Source organism: Cyclopterus lumpus, chromosome 18, assembly GCF_009769545.1.
Source record: "Cyclopterus lumpus isolate fCycLum1 chromosome 18, fCycLum1.pri, whole genome shotgun sequence".
Taxonomy (NCBI): Eukaryota; Metazoa; Chordata; class Actinopteri; order Perciformes; family Cyclopteridae; genus Cyclopterus; species Cyclopterus lumpus.
In genome coordinates, this window is record NC_046983.1 from 5,302,051 (window position 1) to 5,315,119 (window position 13,069).

General features: G+C 42.5%; 2 protein-coding genes across 2 annotated transcripts; one reads left to right on the plus strand and one right to left on the minus strand.

The window, feature by feature from the left end:
* The first annotated feature begins 65 nt into the window (after positions 1-65).
* On the plus strand, positions 66-3,926 carry gmpr2 (guanosine monophosphate reductase 2). The gene is made up of 9 exons (XM_034556580.1): positions 66-175; positions 576-709; positions 915-1,034; positions 1,162-1,245; positions 1,349-1,522; positions 1,644-1,725; positions 2,188-2,294; positions 2,511-2,713; positions 2,806-3,926. The coding sequence occupies exons 2-9, from the start codon at positions 623-625 to the stop codon at positions 2,987-2,989; spliced, it is 1,041 nt and encodes a 346-aa protein (XP_034412471.1). The 5' UTR covers positions 66-175; positions 576-622; the 3' UTR covers positions 2,990-3,926.
* Positions 3,927-10,478: 6,552 nt separating this feature from the next.
* cideb (cell death inducing DFFA like effector b) lies at positions 10,479-12,753 on the minus strand. The gene is made up of 5 exons (XM_034556713.1): positions 12,690-12,753; positions 12,289-12,403; positions 11,529-11,687; positions 11,209-11,399; positions 10,479-10,620 (listed from the first exon to the last, which is right to left on the minus strand). Exons 1-5 carry the CDS (start codon positions 12,713-12,715, stop codon positions 10,479-10,481), a joined length of 633 nt encoding a protein of 210 aa, XP_034412604.1. The 5' UTR covers positions 12,716-12,753.
* Positions 12,754-13,069: the final 316 nt, after the last annotated feature.

The window sequence follows — 13,069 nt, forward strand, 5'->3', positions numbered from 1 at the left end:
TCGTAAAGCAAGCCTCGCATTTGTAGTTTCTTCCTGCGCACCACCGACTCGTAAAGCCCCTCAAAGAACTACAAGGTGGCTGTCAGTTGGTGTCCGCCCCCATAAGGCTTCCCGCACACATTGTGGATAAGAAAACTAGCTGCACAGGCACAACATCAACCAGGCTTTCCGTAAGGTAAATAGTATTTACTAAAATACTTTACTTTGTAAATGTAACTGACAACTCCTTCGTCGAGTAATACACGAGTTGTGTTCAGGTAACAGTTTGTAATGCTCACGTTCACCGAGTGGATACACGTTTGACACTTTCAGCGTCGCTAACCTTGAATTTTAACATCGGGGCTGTCGTGTTAGTTTAGTGCGAACTGTCAGTAGCGTTTACGGTCACTAACCAGCTGGCATAATAATAAATAGCTTTATTACATCTCCACCTAAGTAGCAATTACAGTTTGGGATAATTTCCCCATATCTTTCTGAATGCGTACAGGATATTATCTTTAATGGGTTAATTTCAGAGTTAATGGCATTTGATGTCCATATGTTATACTAAACTCTGATCTCACTCTCTTTCACAGAAGTGCTTTTTAGTGTTCCCCTTCCTGTACACCCTGTTTTTTAAAAAATGCCTCGCATTGAGAATGACATCAAGCTGGACTTCAAGGATGTGCTCCTCCGGCCAAAGCGAAGCACACTCAAGTCAAGGAGTGAGGTAGGTGAAACAGCTGAGGATCATGTCCACGCGAGGTTTTCCATTAACTGAACCTTTTTATTCATCCGGGGGGGGGGACGTCAATCGAGTGAGCACGCTTCCATTTGGTATTTCTAAAAGGAGGGAAGTTCAGCTTCTCCCCTCTCTTGCCATCTCTCACTCACCTAATCAGCTCATTCAGTCACATTGTCCTCGCCTTTCCCAGGTAGACCTCATGAGGAGCTACACCTTCAGGAACTCCAAGGGCAGCTACAGAGGGATCCCCATCATCGCTGCAAACATGGACACCGTGGGGACCTTTGAGATGGCCCTGGTTTTGCACCAGGTAAACTTTGAATTACATAGGATGTGTGTACTCATTGAGCACATCGGGTTAGCATTTATTTGAACGTTACTTATAATTTTCTCTTGTACAAACGTTGTGTTAACTTTCCTTTTCTTTCTTGCACTAGTTCACTCTCTTCACCACAGTTCACAAACATTACTCTGTGGATGACTGGGTGGAGTTTGCGAAAAAGAATCCCGAGTGCCTGAAGGTACTAAAAGTGTTGAATATTACGCTACCTCTATTTCTGGAACTTTTATCAATGCTGGTATTTATTGTAACGCCGGTCTTTCTCGTCTCCGTTTACCCCTCAGAATGTAGCAGTCAGCACGGGGACCGGGGAAGGGGACTTTGACAGGGTTTCAACCATCTTGGCGGCCGTGCCACAGCTGCAGTATATCTGTGTCGACGTGGCTAACGGCTACTCCGAACACTTTGTTCACTTTGTCAAAGACGTCAGGGAGAAGTTCCGCTCTCACACTATAATGGTCAGTGATTGGCTGTCTTTAAACTGCTGTGTGTGCGTGGGGGGGCTGAAAAGGGAATGTATGTTCATATTTTAACATTTCTTTGGCATCGATTAAAACATTTATTTATTATTTGGCTCAGGCAGGAAATGTGGTGACAGGAGAGATGGTAGAGGAGCTGATCCTGGCTGGCGCTGACATCATCAAAGTGGGCATCGGACCAGGTGAAACTTATTTATATTAAAGTTACTATAACAACCTTTTACTGGTTAAGAAACGTTGTGCATTTCATACTGATGCCTCTGTATGACTGACATAAGTAGACGAGACAATCGGCGAGAAGATTGTTCATTTCTAAATGGTTATTGTTCATGCTTGCCACCGACAAAGGCAGACGAAATCATGCATGTTCACCAGAACCAGAATCAAGCAGATGTCAGACCTCTGATCCAGTAAAATGAGAGGATTCTAAAGGGGCTCTGGTGCTCAGAAACGGTGATGCTTTTGTCCACAAAATGAAAGTTTCTTGAAGTAACTGGCTATTTTCTCTTTAGTAACCCCTATTCATTTGGCAAATACAGTTCAAAAAGACAAAAAAAAATGCTTGCAGGTTCTATTTCTTTAAATCATGATTGAGTCTAGAAAGCTAGTAGCATCATCTTGTGCCCCTGTGTCTTCCTCTACAGGCTCTGTGTGTACCACCCGCAAGAAGACAGGGGTTGGGTACCCCCAGCTCAGCGCTGTGATCGAGTGTGCCGATGCCGCCCATGGCTTGGGTGGCCACATCATCTCTGTGAGTGACTCTCTCTTCTTGATAATCCAGTGTCTTATTTTTATTTTTAAAATCATGTTATTCAAAAATTCTATAGAATCATGTGATAGTTTTGGGAAATGGGCCCATGTGCTTACTTGCTCTCCTCGTGGTAGAGAGTGGTATCAGCTCTATTCCTAAAACTGAGACGGCGCACGCGGCCATGATAAAACAAGTGGCTCTGCCCCACACACACAGGATGGGGGATGTACTTGCCCAGGGGATGTCTCGAAGGCATTCGGTGCTGGTGCCGACTTTGTGATGCTGGGCGGTATGCTGGCTGGCCACTCCGAAAGCGGGGGAGAGGTTATTGAGAAAAACGGCAAGAAATACAAGCTGTTCTATGGAATGAGCTCCGACACGGCGATGCAGAAACATGCTGGAGGCGTGGCTGATTACAGGTCAGAGCCACAGTTAATGCGTTTGTGGTTGAGTGGGGTGTACGTAGTAAACGCTGTCTCTGAGGATAATACCAGTGTTTTTCGCCTCCCAGAGCGTCTGAGGGGAAGACGGTCGAAGTTCCTTACAAAGGCCCGGTGGAGGTGACCATACGAGACGTCCTGGGCGGGGTCCGCTCCACCTGCACCTATGTTGGGGCGAGCAAACTGAAGGAGCTGAGCCGCCGGACCACCTTCATCCGGGTCAACCAACAGCTCAACACCGTCTTCGGCAGCTGAACGTCTGGCTCGACGCGCCTTCAGAGGCAACGATAAGTCTGCAACGCTGCCTGTCTGACTCCCGTATGTCTGCATCGACCACGAGTGAACAGACATGAATATTAATACTTAAAGGTCCTTTTACTAAGCTTATTAGTTTTTTATTAAGCTTCAATGCAATGTCATGTTATTGGGATTTGTCACTTTAGACTGTTACATTTTTCCTCCAATCCACAACGTTTCAGGTCAGTTTCTAGACTGTAAGCAGTAAATTCTTCTGCTGCCTCAACGTTCCTCTGCCAAGTTGTTCTTTTTGAACATGTATGGAAATCTGCAGCTGTCTGTAAACGGCATCCACAACATTTCTTTATGCCGAGATCATACTGCGAGCCATTGTCAGACGGACACAATTATAGCAAATGTCTAAATCGAAAATTAATTTTTAGAAATTGAATCATTCCAAAACCAAATGTTGCACTTTATGTTTTGTAATTTGAGTCTAATCAGTTTTTTTGTGTCATACATAGGTGACATTTATATTTAAAGTAGGTGAATTAGATGTTTAAAGAATTTATATATATATATATATATATATATATATCTCGACCATACACACTGAATGCTAGCGTGCAGTACTGGAGCACATGGCGATGAAGTGCTCGCAGAAGTCTTATTCAACAAAGATATATGCAAATGTTCTCTTCTCTGGTTAAAGCTGCTCCTGTTCAGTTCCAAAGTGTGTGTGTGTGGGCTTAATGTGTGCGTTCAAATTAAATTATGATTCATTGCATTCATTTTAAATTCAGCGGGTGTTCGTAGCCGTTTTAAATTTAGAGTGTTGGTCTCACGTCACAAAGTGTCGTTGCTCCACTTCGAGCTGTTCTGAACTATTTCATTTGTTACAGTTTTTTTTAATTCACCTGTTAAACTGTCAATAAAAACATTCCACATCTTAAAATGTTCCTGGCTTTATTATTCGGGTCATTCGCAATGTAAGTACAACACAAAATTCCTTGTTGCCATTCTGACCGTTAACTGATCAATGACGCGTTCACCAACAGGAGATGGAGACAAACTCATTAAACTACAAAAAGACAGCTGAAGATGTTACATTTGCGTGTTTATTTTGTTCACAAACAAATGGGCCAGCAAAGGTTTATTGATATCTGCACTATTCTAGTTATTTCAAAGCAACTAACAATGAGATTTATTCTTGTCCAAAGACTTTATACAAATCTGAGCAGTGCATGGCTACAAATATACACAGTGATAAGGAATATCCCACCCATTACTGAAGTTCACAAACCACCTCTGTGGTGCATATGTCACCACTTGTTCTTCCAAATTGTTGTTGTTGAACGATGCACATTCTTTGGTTCCTTCCTTGGGCAAATTTCAGCTGGGGGTTACTTTGGGCATTTTTCTTTGATAGTTGAACAAAGGGGGCCAGGTCCCAGTTGTTGAGGCTCATCGGAAGTGTGATTATTTCTTCCCTCTGGTGCCGTCCGGTTCTGCTGAAGAAGGACAGCAAGGAAGACCCAAAGTACCAAAACACCTCCACCACTTCAGGTCGCGGTACGTTTTGGCCCTGGTGTGTGATTGGCGCAGAGGAAACCCTGTGTTGTTTCGCTGGTGGGGGTGGGGTCATGCCAAAGCCAAGCATATTCATAGGTTGTGGTCCACCAGTACCGACGGCTGCATCACATTTCTCGTCACACTTGGCGGTCGTGAGAGCGCTGAGCTCGTTACCTTCGCAGCACAGACCGAAGACGTGTCCGTCCTTCACGTTCTTTGTAGGCTGTTGGTCACACAAACCGACGGTCCAGTCGAAGTCTTGGGACAAACTGACCACCCACCTCTGAAAGTTAGGAGCTGTCTGGATATGACGGATTAGAAGAGTGGCAGAAGAACAGTGCCCCGGCCCACTAGTGTGGAAAACCTTCCTTTTGTCTTTGGACAGTGACATGCCAGGGTCAAAAGTGTGTGGGTCAAAGATCACCTCTGAATTCGTAGCAATGAGCTCCTGGTGGTTCTCCTGGTCAACCAGACACAACAGCGATCCCCAGAAGAGGCCCGCTTGCTTTACCATTTTTTCTCCATTCTGTCTTATCTCCTGAAGCAGTTTGTCCCGGTCGCTGCCGGGCTCCAACCCTTTCCTCAGATCCACAGCTTTGCCCTTCTCCACATCCTGATACACCTGTGAATACATCTGCAGGAATCTGAAGGTGTCTTTCTCCTCCTGCGCTGCCTGGATGCTGCTTTTGCTGGTTTTGATCGACGCCATACGGGCAGACACTGAGCTCTGGACGCTGGTCAGGACGATGTCACGCAGGCCCGTCACCGCCTGAACGAGACGCACGCTGGAGCGACCCAGCTTCTCCCTTTCACTCTTCTCCCACTTTTCCAGACTCTCGTCTTCGTCATCGGTTTTCCCCAGCAAGGCCCGCTGCTCATTGTTGAGCTCCTCCGTGAGCTCTTTGTGGGCCGTGGAGAAGGTCTTCATATTGTGGACGCGGTGCTGGCCTTCAATGGCGCAGGCGACGCACACACAGGTCATGTCATCCAAGCAGTAGTACTCCAGGAGTTTGCCATGCTGGGGGCATTTGGTCCCACATAAAGCCATAGCCTCAGTCAGAGGGTGAGTTTGCAGTAACACAGGAGTGGTCACGTGGGCCTGGAGGTGCTGGACGCACATGGAGATCTCACATTTCATGCAGGTCTTCTGTGCTACATTCTTGGCCGTCGCTGGGCACATGTCACACATGATGACTTCCAGGTTCCTCTGTAGATTATCAGACATGATTTCAAAAGCAGGAAGTCCTGGTTTGATAAGTCTTGAATATCATTCAGCGTAGTCCTTAAGATCCTCCTTGTTGCTCTTTGAGTTTGTTTTGCCCGAAAACCGCCAATGAAGTAAGATTCTGGTGAACTGAGTAGTCTAAGATCTCTGTCTCTGGTCTGAATGCTCTGCCACCGCAGCGTTGCACATCAGTTTCGATTCTGCTAAAACAAAACTCCAGGGGGCGGAGCCATGTTTGTTTACCACAGGGAGGGGGAGGTTATGATATAACTTGTCAAACATGTTGGTGTAGCTCTGGCTTAAACAATTAGGATTCATAAACCCGTTGTAATCTAGCACAACACTTCTTACAAATCATTAATCACATAAATTAAATTGTACATGTTCTTGATTTATATTTAATAACATTTACATCTACAGATTTGCTCTATTTGTCTTTTAAACTTGTTTCGCATGTGTTTTGATTGTTATTGAGATTGTTGCACTGACATCCCAATATATTCATTTTATTGCAGCTCGGCACTATTTAATTAAATGTATATTCACCAAATGAGTGGTCTATAGTTTGGACCACACAATTAAAGTATAGATATCATCCGTCCGTCTTCGGGTAGTGTTGTAAAGATATTCACAGCAGGAATGATGAAATGTGCTTTTAATTAATTATGGTGAAAATATTAAATAATGAATTCCAATTTCAGTCTCGCGTGACCCAAACCAGTTCAACCACCGGGTGTCGCCTTTGGGTTGTACTTAAGCAGTAAATATTGAGAAATATGCTTGTTTTGAATACTGCAGAATATTTGTTATTGGGAGGAATAATTAATAATTCACACTGTTACAACGTGTAGCATGACCAAAGTCCTTTCATACATTAATGGGCTCATCCTTGTACTAACTCAAATTTGCTTTTTATTAATTATGGTGAATTTGTATGGGGGGGGGTGGGGAGAGATGAAATAACTTTACTGTTCAGACCAAAGTCCTTTACATCAATGGGCTCCTCCTTATTGCACTTGATAACGCATGGTTCGTCATCAGGGTCGCAAACAGAGGGTAACGAATGTTAATTTAACATTAATTTGATAAACATCTCTTTGTAAAATAATTTCAACAATTAAATGAACATAGCCTCGGTGATAGGTGAGATTTATTATCATGTATTGGGCTGTTGTGTCCCTGCACAAGTTCCAGCCAGGTTTACCAAATAAACGTGCTACAAAGGGTATATTTACTTTTAAAAATCAATATTTCCATCGTGCATTATGCTCATAGTGTGCATGTGGAATAACGTGTAGCAGGAGGTGGACAGCCTGTAGTTAAGTGGGGTTCATTTATCTAGGAGCGACGTCGCGGTTGACCAAACTCCGAAAAACAAACTGTCAAACTTACAAGACTCTCTTTGTGCTCGTGGAGGTAAGTCATGAACTACATCGTGGTCTCGAGCTCATAACAGAAATGTCTTCTCGGGACTGAAGCGGAAAACGTCGATGATTTAAAAACGTCATTGAAAAAGCATTTAAGTGTCACGCGGGCTAGCTAGCGGCTAATGCTAACGTTTCGGCTAATGCTAACAGCCGGATGAATCGGGAACCGCAGCCCGGATCGATCGATGTCATCGATATGTGACGTTGCTGTGGACTTGTTTGTGTCCGTGTCCCCGCGTCCGACGAACATTAGCTACTCAAACGTGACACGGAATCAGAGCGCGAAGTTAGCTCGCTGCTAACCCCAAAATAAGGCTAACAGTTAGGTTTATCACCCAGTTTTAAGGTCATTCTTTGAGTGTTATTTGGTCCCTGATTTAGTTAATTAACGTTAAATGAACACGGGTTTACTTTAGTTTACATATATGTTGGTTAGCAGCGTGGAGATGCAAAGTAATAGCATTAAACACGAGTAAAGTTAAGCTACTTATATTTATTTTACTATATATGTCACTTTTTTCTTCTCCTGCATGGTATAGTTTAACTACTTTAGTTTAACTTTATTATCTCCACCAGTGTTCTATTTGTCTGGGGTTCAATTGTGAGGTAAGCTACCCGATCACTTGTAACTTAACTGTTTTAAGATTAATGCTAAACTAAAAAATCGTTATATAACATTGACATTGAAATACAAAATGACCTCTACCTACTACATTTAAATGCTGAAACCACATTAATCAGTATTACGAATGAAATATGTGAAAAACAATTCCACACTTAACTTATATCATTTAACTAATGACTACTTTCATTTGTGATATTTTAATTATATTTTGCTCATAATGTGCATCTTTTTTAAGCAGAAAATCACCTTTACTTGTCAGCTAACAATACATAACACTTCTAATGAAAAGTTATTTATTTGACATACTGTTTTGGTAAATTGTGGGTGATTATGGATATTTTATCACAGTATATGTTGTTTTATATCAGATGCACATTTTTCTGAAAGTTCAGTTGTGGCGGTTTCCTAATAAAACACTCACAGGTGTGCCTACTTTAGGCTTAAATCCACACCTGACAAATCAAGTGCTTCATCATCATCATCATCATCATCAGATGTTCACTAAAAAATCGACCTCAGACATGCAACCAGAAATATTAAATATAGCTATCATTATAGAAACATCTGTGACTGGTGGCAAATATATATCTTCTCACAGTATATATCTTCACTACTAGAAAAAGATAAAAGTGCGTTCATTTTCTGTTTCTGTATGATATTTTATTCATGAATACATTTTTTCTTTTATGTATCAACTCTGTCTGCTATTTCCAGGAGTTATTCCAACAGATGACTAAGATGAGGCAAAAAGCCACTGAAGGACTCCCCCATCTCGGACAAAAGACGCCCAACGCTCCTGGAAAGACTTTATCAGAAATGAATGTTTCCCAAATGGCTTTCAGTCTGAACCAGAGCAATGTGGTGTGTCTCCCCGTGGTCTCTGACGCTCAGAGGCTCGTGTGGGTCTCCTCAAACGAGATCAACCTGCAGCTGGATGGTGCAGCCACGCTGAGCGAGGCCTTCGACCGGTTTCCATACCTGACGCAGAAACAGACGGCTGCACTGGCGCAGCGCTGCTCTCTGCACCCAGACCAGGTGAAGGTGTGGTTCATGGCACAGAGGCTCCGCTATGGCATCAGCTGGGACTATAAAGACATCCCCAACGTTCGGACGAAGATGTTAGATGGGGTAAAGGAAGAGCCGCAAAACAGAAAGGGGCCAGAGGTAAAAGAGGAGGGGGGAAAGAATAAGAAAGAAAAAAGAGAGGAAAAAGAGCCCGGTGGGAAGAAGAAGAAGGCAGGAGAGGTTCAGAAGGAGCAGGGTGCTAAAGAGGGAAGGGTGATGGGAGAACATGTGAGGGCTGCTGAGAAATTGGATATAGAAATGAAGCCGGAACAACTGATGAATGCCATAAAAGAAGAAGACGACAAAGGGAATCCTCAGAAGAAGCGTAAAAAAAGGATTCCAGTGAATGACAGGATGGGAAAGAAGAGAGTGAAGCAAGAGGGTGAAGGTGTTGCGGAGGGAGAAGAAGTAAGACGTGATGGAGCTGAGGAGGAGACGACACATTTCGCCAGAGAGAAGAAGAAGACCCAGTTGGCGATGATGAAGGCGGCTTTCTCAAACTGCCAGTATCCAGACGTGAAGGACTACGACCGACTGGCGAAGGTGATCGACATCCCCCGCTACATGTTGGTGCAGTGGTTCGGTGACATGCGCTATTACATCAAGAAATTCCAACCGCGCTGGCTGACTCAGGAGCAGTACAGCCAGGCGCTGGCCAACATCAAGTACCGGCAGTACTTGACCGAACTGGTCAAGATGCAGTCACAGGTGGCCGGCAGCGCAGGCGACGGAGACTTGGCCTGGAAGATTAAGCTGGGTGGGAGTGGAAGCTCTGGTGAGGAGGAAAGCGTGCCGCCGCCTCCAGAGGAGAAACTATTCCACAACCTGTGAACTAAATATCCCTCCGACGGGAATGAAGATGAATCCTATCTTCACATTTGGAAAGATGCGTCGAATGTGTCGTGTCGTTTTTCCGATGACGTTTTTGAACTTACAGACTTTTGACATTCTTGAGAAATAGCATTTTCTGTTATGTTGTTTTTACGCTGTTATTGTGATTTACATAACATGTATGTATTGTCTTTACTAAAGACACTCACGTCAATGAGACATTTTCATTCAAGTAAAACACTTTCATTGTTCGAACACAACTCTGCTTGTGATTAGTTACATCGAAACACAAATAAACTGACGCGATGAATGTTTTCTCAGTTCTGTAATATTTCCTTTTTTTTAGACACACTTGTTTGTTATCACTTGTGATGTCAGAGAAGTTCACATAATCTACACCAAATTATCAAAAATAAAGTACAATTCTAGAATATTATGTATATATTGCACAACAATAGAAAACTACATTAATGCCGATGACACTCATTATCTTGTTATCCAGCTACATCACTGAGCTTCTTTTGCTGTTACTGACATTTATTTTTCTCTGTTGCATTCTGTTCAGTACACACGGTGATACAATCAGCCCGTACCACACTGTCACTGTTTGCTTTGACAGATAACACCTTGCCAGGCGGCCATGCCTCTGAAAAAGGTTAATGGCACACTAAAATAGTAGTTACCCAATAAAGGGAATAATATTCAAAAGACCTTACAAATCCCGATTAAACAATGATACTGAGTAGGTCTCTCTCGGCTCCCTCAGTTCAAGCTGGCCGTGTACTCCGTCCTCTGTGGGTGCCAAAGCTCAGCGCCTTCGATAATGCGGCGGATCATGGAGGCGGATGTGATGAGCAGGTGTCCAGCGGCGTGCAGCAGGGTGGAGGCGACGCGCAGGGCTTCTCTAAAAAATAACCAAGATAAAGTGTTATCGGCATAATTATGTTGGCCGCCTAACAGCCTGCTCGTCACATTTGATGTCGGGTCACTGCGACTATCATTTAATCTGCTGAGTATGAAAAGTAAGATAAGATTGACGAATTGAAAGTACTCCACTACATTTATTTGAAAGCTATAGATACAAGTTACCTTTCAGATTAGGGTTTTACAAAGAGATAAAACATACAATAAACTTGTAAAATACAATGTAATGTTAGATTTAACTGGTTGTTTCCACAGTTTTTGTCTTGAACCCTTTACATTAATTTAGATAACTAATTTGAGGCCAGAGTAGGTGAAATAATAAAATATTTGACACAAGAAAATAATGAATATAATTGTGTAAGAGATTTTTTCTTTTAACATTTCACAACACCCAAGATTAACTTGTGGCTCCACCCATAGATTGGAAACTATTGTATAACAGTATAAAGTAGTTTAAACTTGCATCAGCATTAACAATCTCATCACGTAATTTTATTTGCATTTCTTTCTGCAGAACATTAATACATATTTTTGGTAATGACCATCACCCTCTTCCCTTTTGACTTACCTGAGCACTTTCTTGGGCCCCAGACATTCAAAGTTAGCGCTCACAGAGTACAGGCCTTGAAATGTGGCCTTCACATTCAGGGAGCCAAACACATCCTTTGGGCTTATCCTGTAAAGGTCAAAGGTGACACGAGCTATGTCTCTCCCAGTCCGAGGCTTGTTGTGCTCCTGAGATTTGGACACGACTGCACCCTGGTGGATCAGAGACAAGTCACGTGTGAAATATTTGTGACACCATAATAAAAATTAAAAAAGCCTGTGTAAGGTCCAGCATAAAGTACACATGGGGCTATGTGATGAATAACATTGGGTCAAACGTACGGGCTGTGGTGTCCACGTCTGTCTCGGCTCCAGGGCCATGAGCGTGGTGTTGTCAGGCAGGGTTATGAGGAACTCTTCGGAGTCTACCTCCGTACCGTCCTCCTCGCAAACCAGAGACAGAGACACTGCAGACAGGGACAGCCGCAAAGCCTGGCATACCTACAGCACAGATTCCAGTTAGAAAGCGTGAACGTCCTAAATAGTACACTTCCTGTTGTGTTTGACAACTTCATCAGCCTCTCAGGAACCAGAACAGTATTTATTCTCATAGAGAAATGATGTTGTTTGAGTCAAACTGGTGAAAACGCCTTCATGTTACCCTTTAACTCCGACACCTACACCTGACATGAGCTACATCTTATCCTTTGACTCATGATGTGATCACATATTTGACATCATCAAGGCTCTAATAAAGATTTTAGACCAGATAACCATTATGTTGTTGAAACATGCTGATTAGTTAAATTTTTTAGAACGTAAATAATAACGTTTTATAATGTATTTTCAATAAACTGCTAACGTTTCCCTTTTTAATGAATTTTATATATTTTATATACTATTATTTGCTTATTTTCACCTTTATTCTTAAAAAAAAATAAAGAATTATAATATATTTAGTACTTCCTTTAACCATGAATTTTTATTTAACATATTTTCTTCCTCGTTTAAAAAAGAAAAGAAAATATATTACATATAGCAGTACCTTGTAGTACCCTGATCTAAGCCTTTTCTGTTATTATTTGTTTTAAGTCCCTCTCACCCTCTCTTTCAGCTCCTCCAGGGTCCCGGCTGTGATGCCCTTCCTGGTCCCCCTGTCATGACAACAGACTCTGAAGGGACGCTGAGGTGGAGACCACACTCGCTTGGTCACCGATCTGAGGAAACACCAGACAGAAAGTTTATTTAAATTGTTTAATGTGTGAGTGCTTTTCCTGCTTTCACGTATTTTTGTGTGTTTAAAAAATGACCTATAACAGGCCAACATTTGAATATGTCACAAAATAAGATTTAGCTTAGAGTTAAATCTTATATCATTGAGTTAATTGCTCTCTTCTTTAAGTGCGACATTTATTTTACAATGTTGTTTGAATCGTTGATCAAGAAGAGGGATCATGGAGCGAATCACTCCAATACCAACAGGCCAGAACTAAGTTCACTTACTTGATAAATGAAGATGTTGTGTCCATGCTCGTCAGTCTCCTGGTGTCTCTTCTGACAGCCTTGTTTTTTAGTGAGCTGTTTTGGTGTAACAAAAGGTGATAATGTCAGCACTACTTGTGTCTGCCCCAGCAGCTGGACTTTACCCCAAATGTGGTGATAAGTGAGATCCAGAAAGGCACAGGGCAAAGTTCACCTAGCCTGTGTTTGTATGTGCGAGGCATCGTTTCTCATCTGTCTACAGCCACACTCATGCTGGGTATTTGAGGTTGATACCAATATTGATATTTCAGAGTTTAAACAAATGTGACACAAATATCAGTTTTGATCAGTATTCCTTATATTTGTTTTTTATTTCTGTGCTGCAATTCCTTATCGGCTGA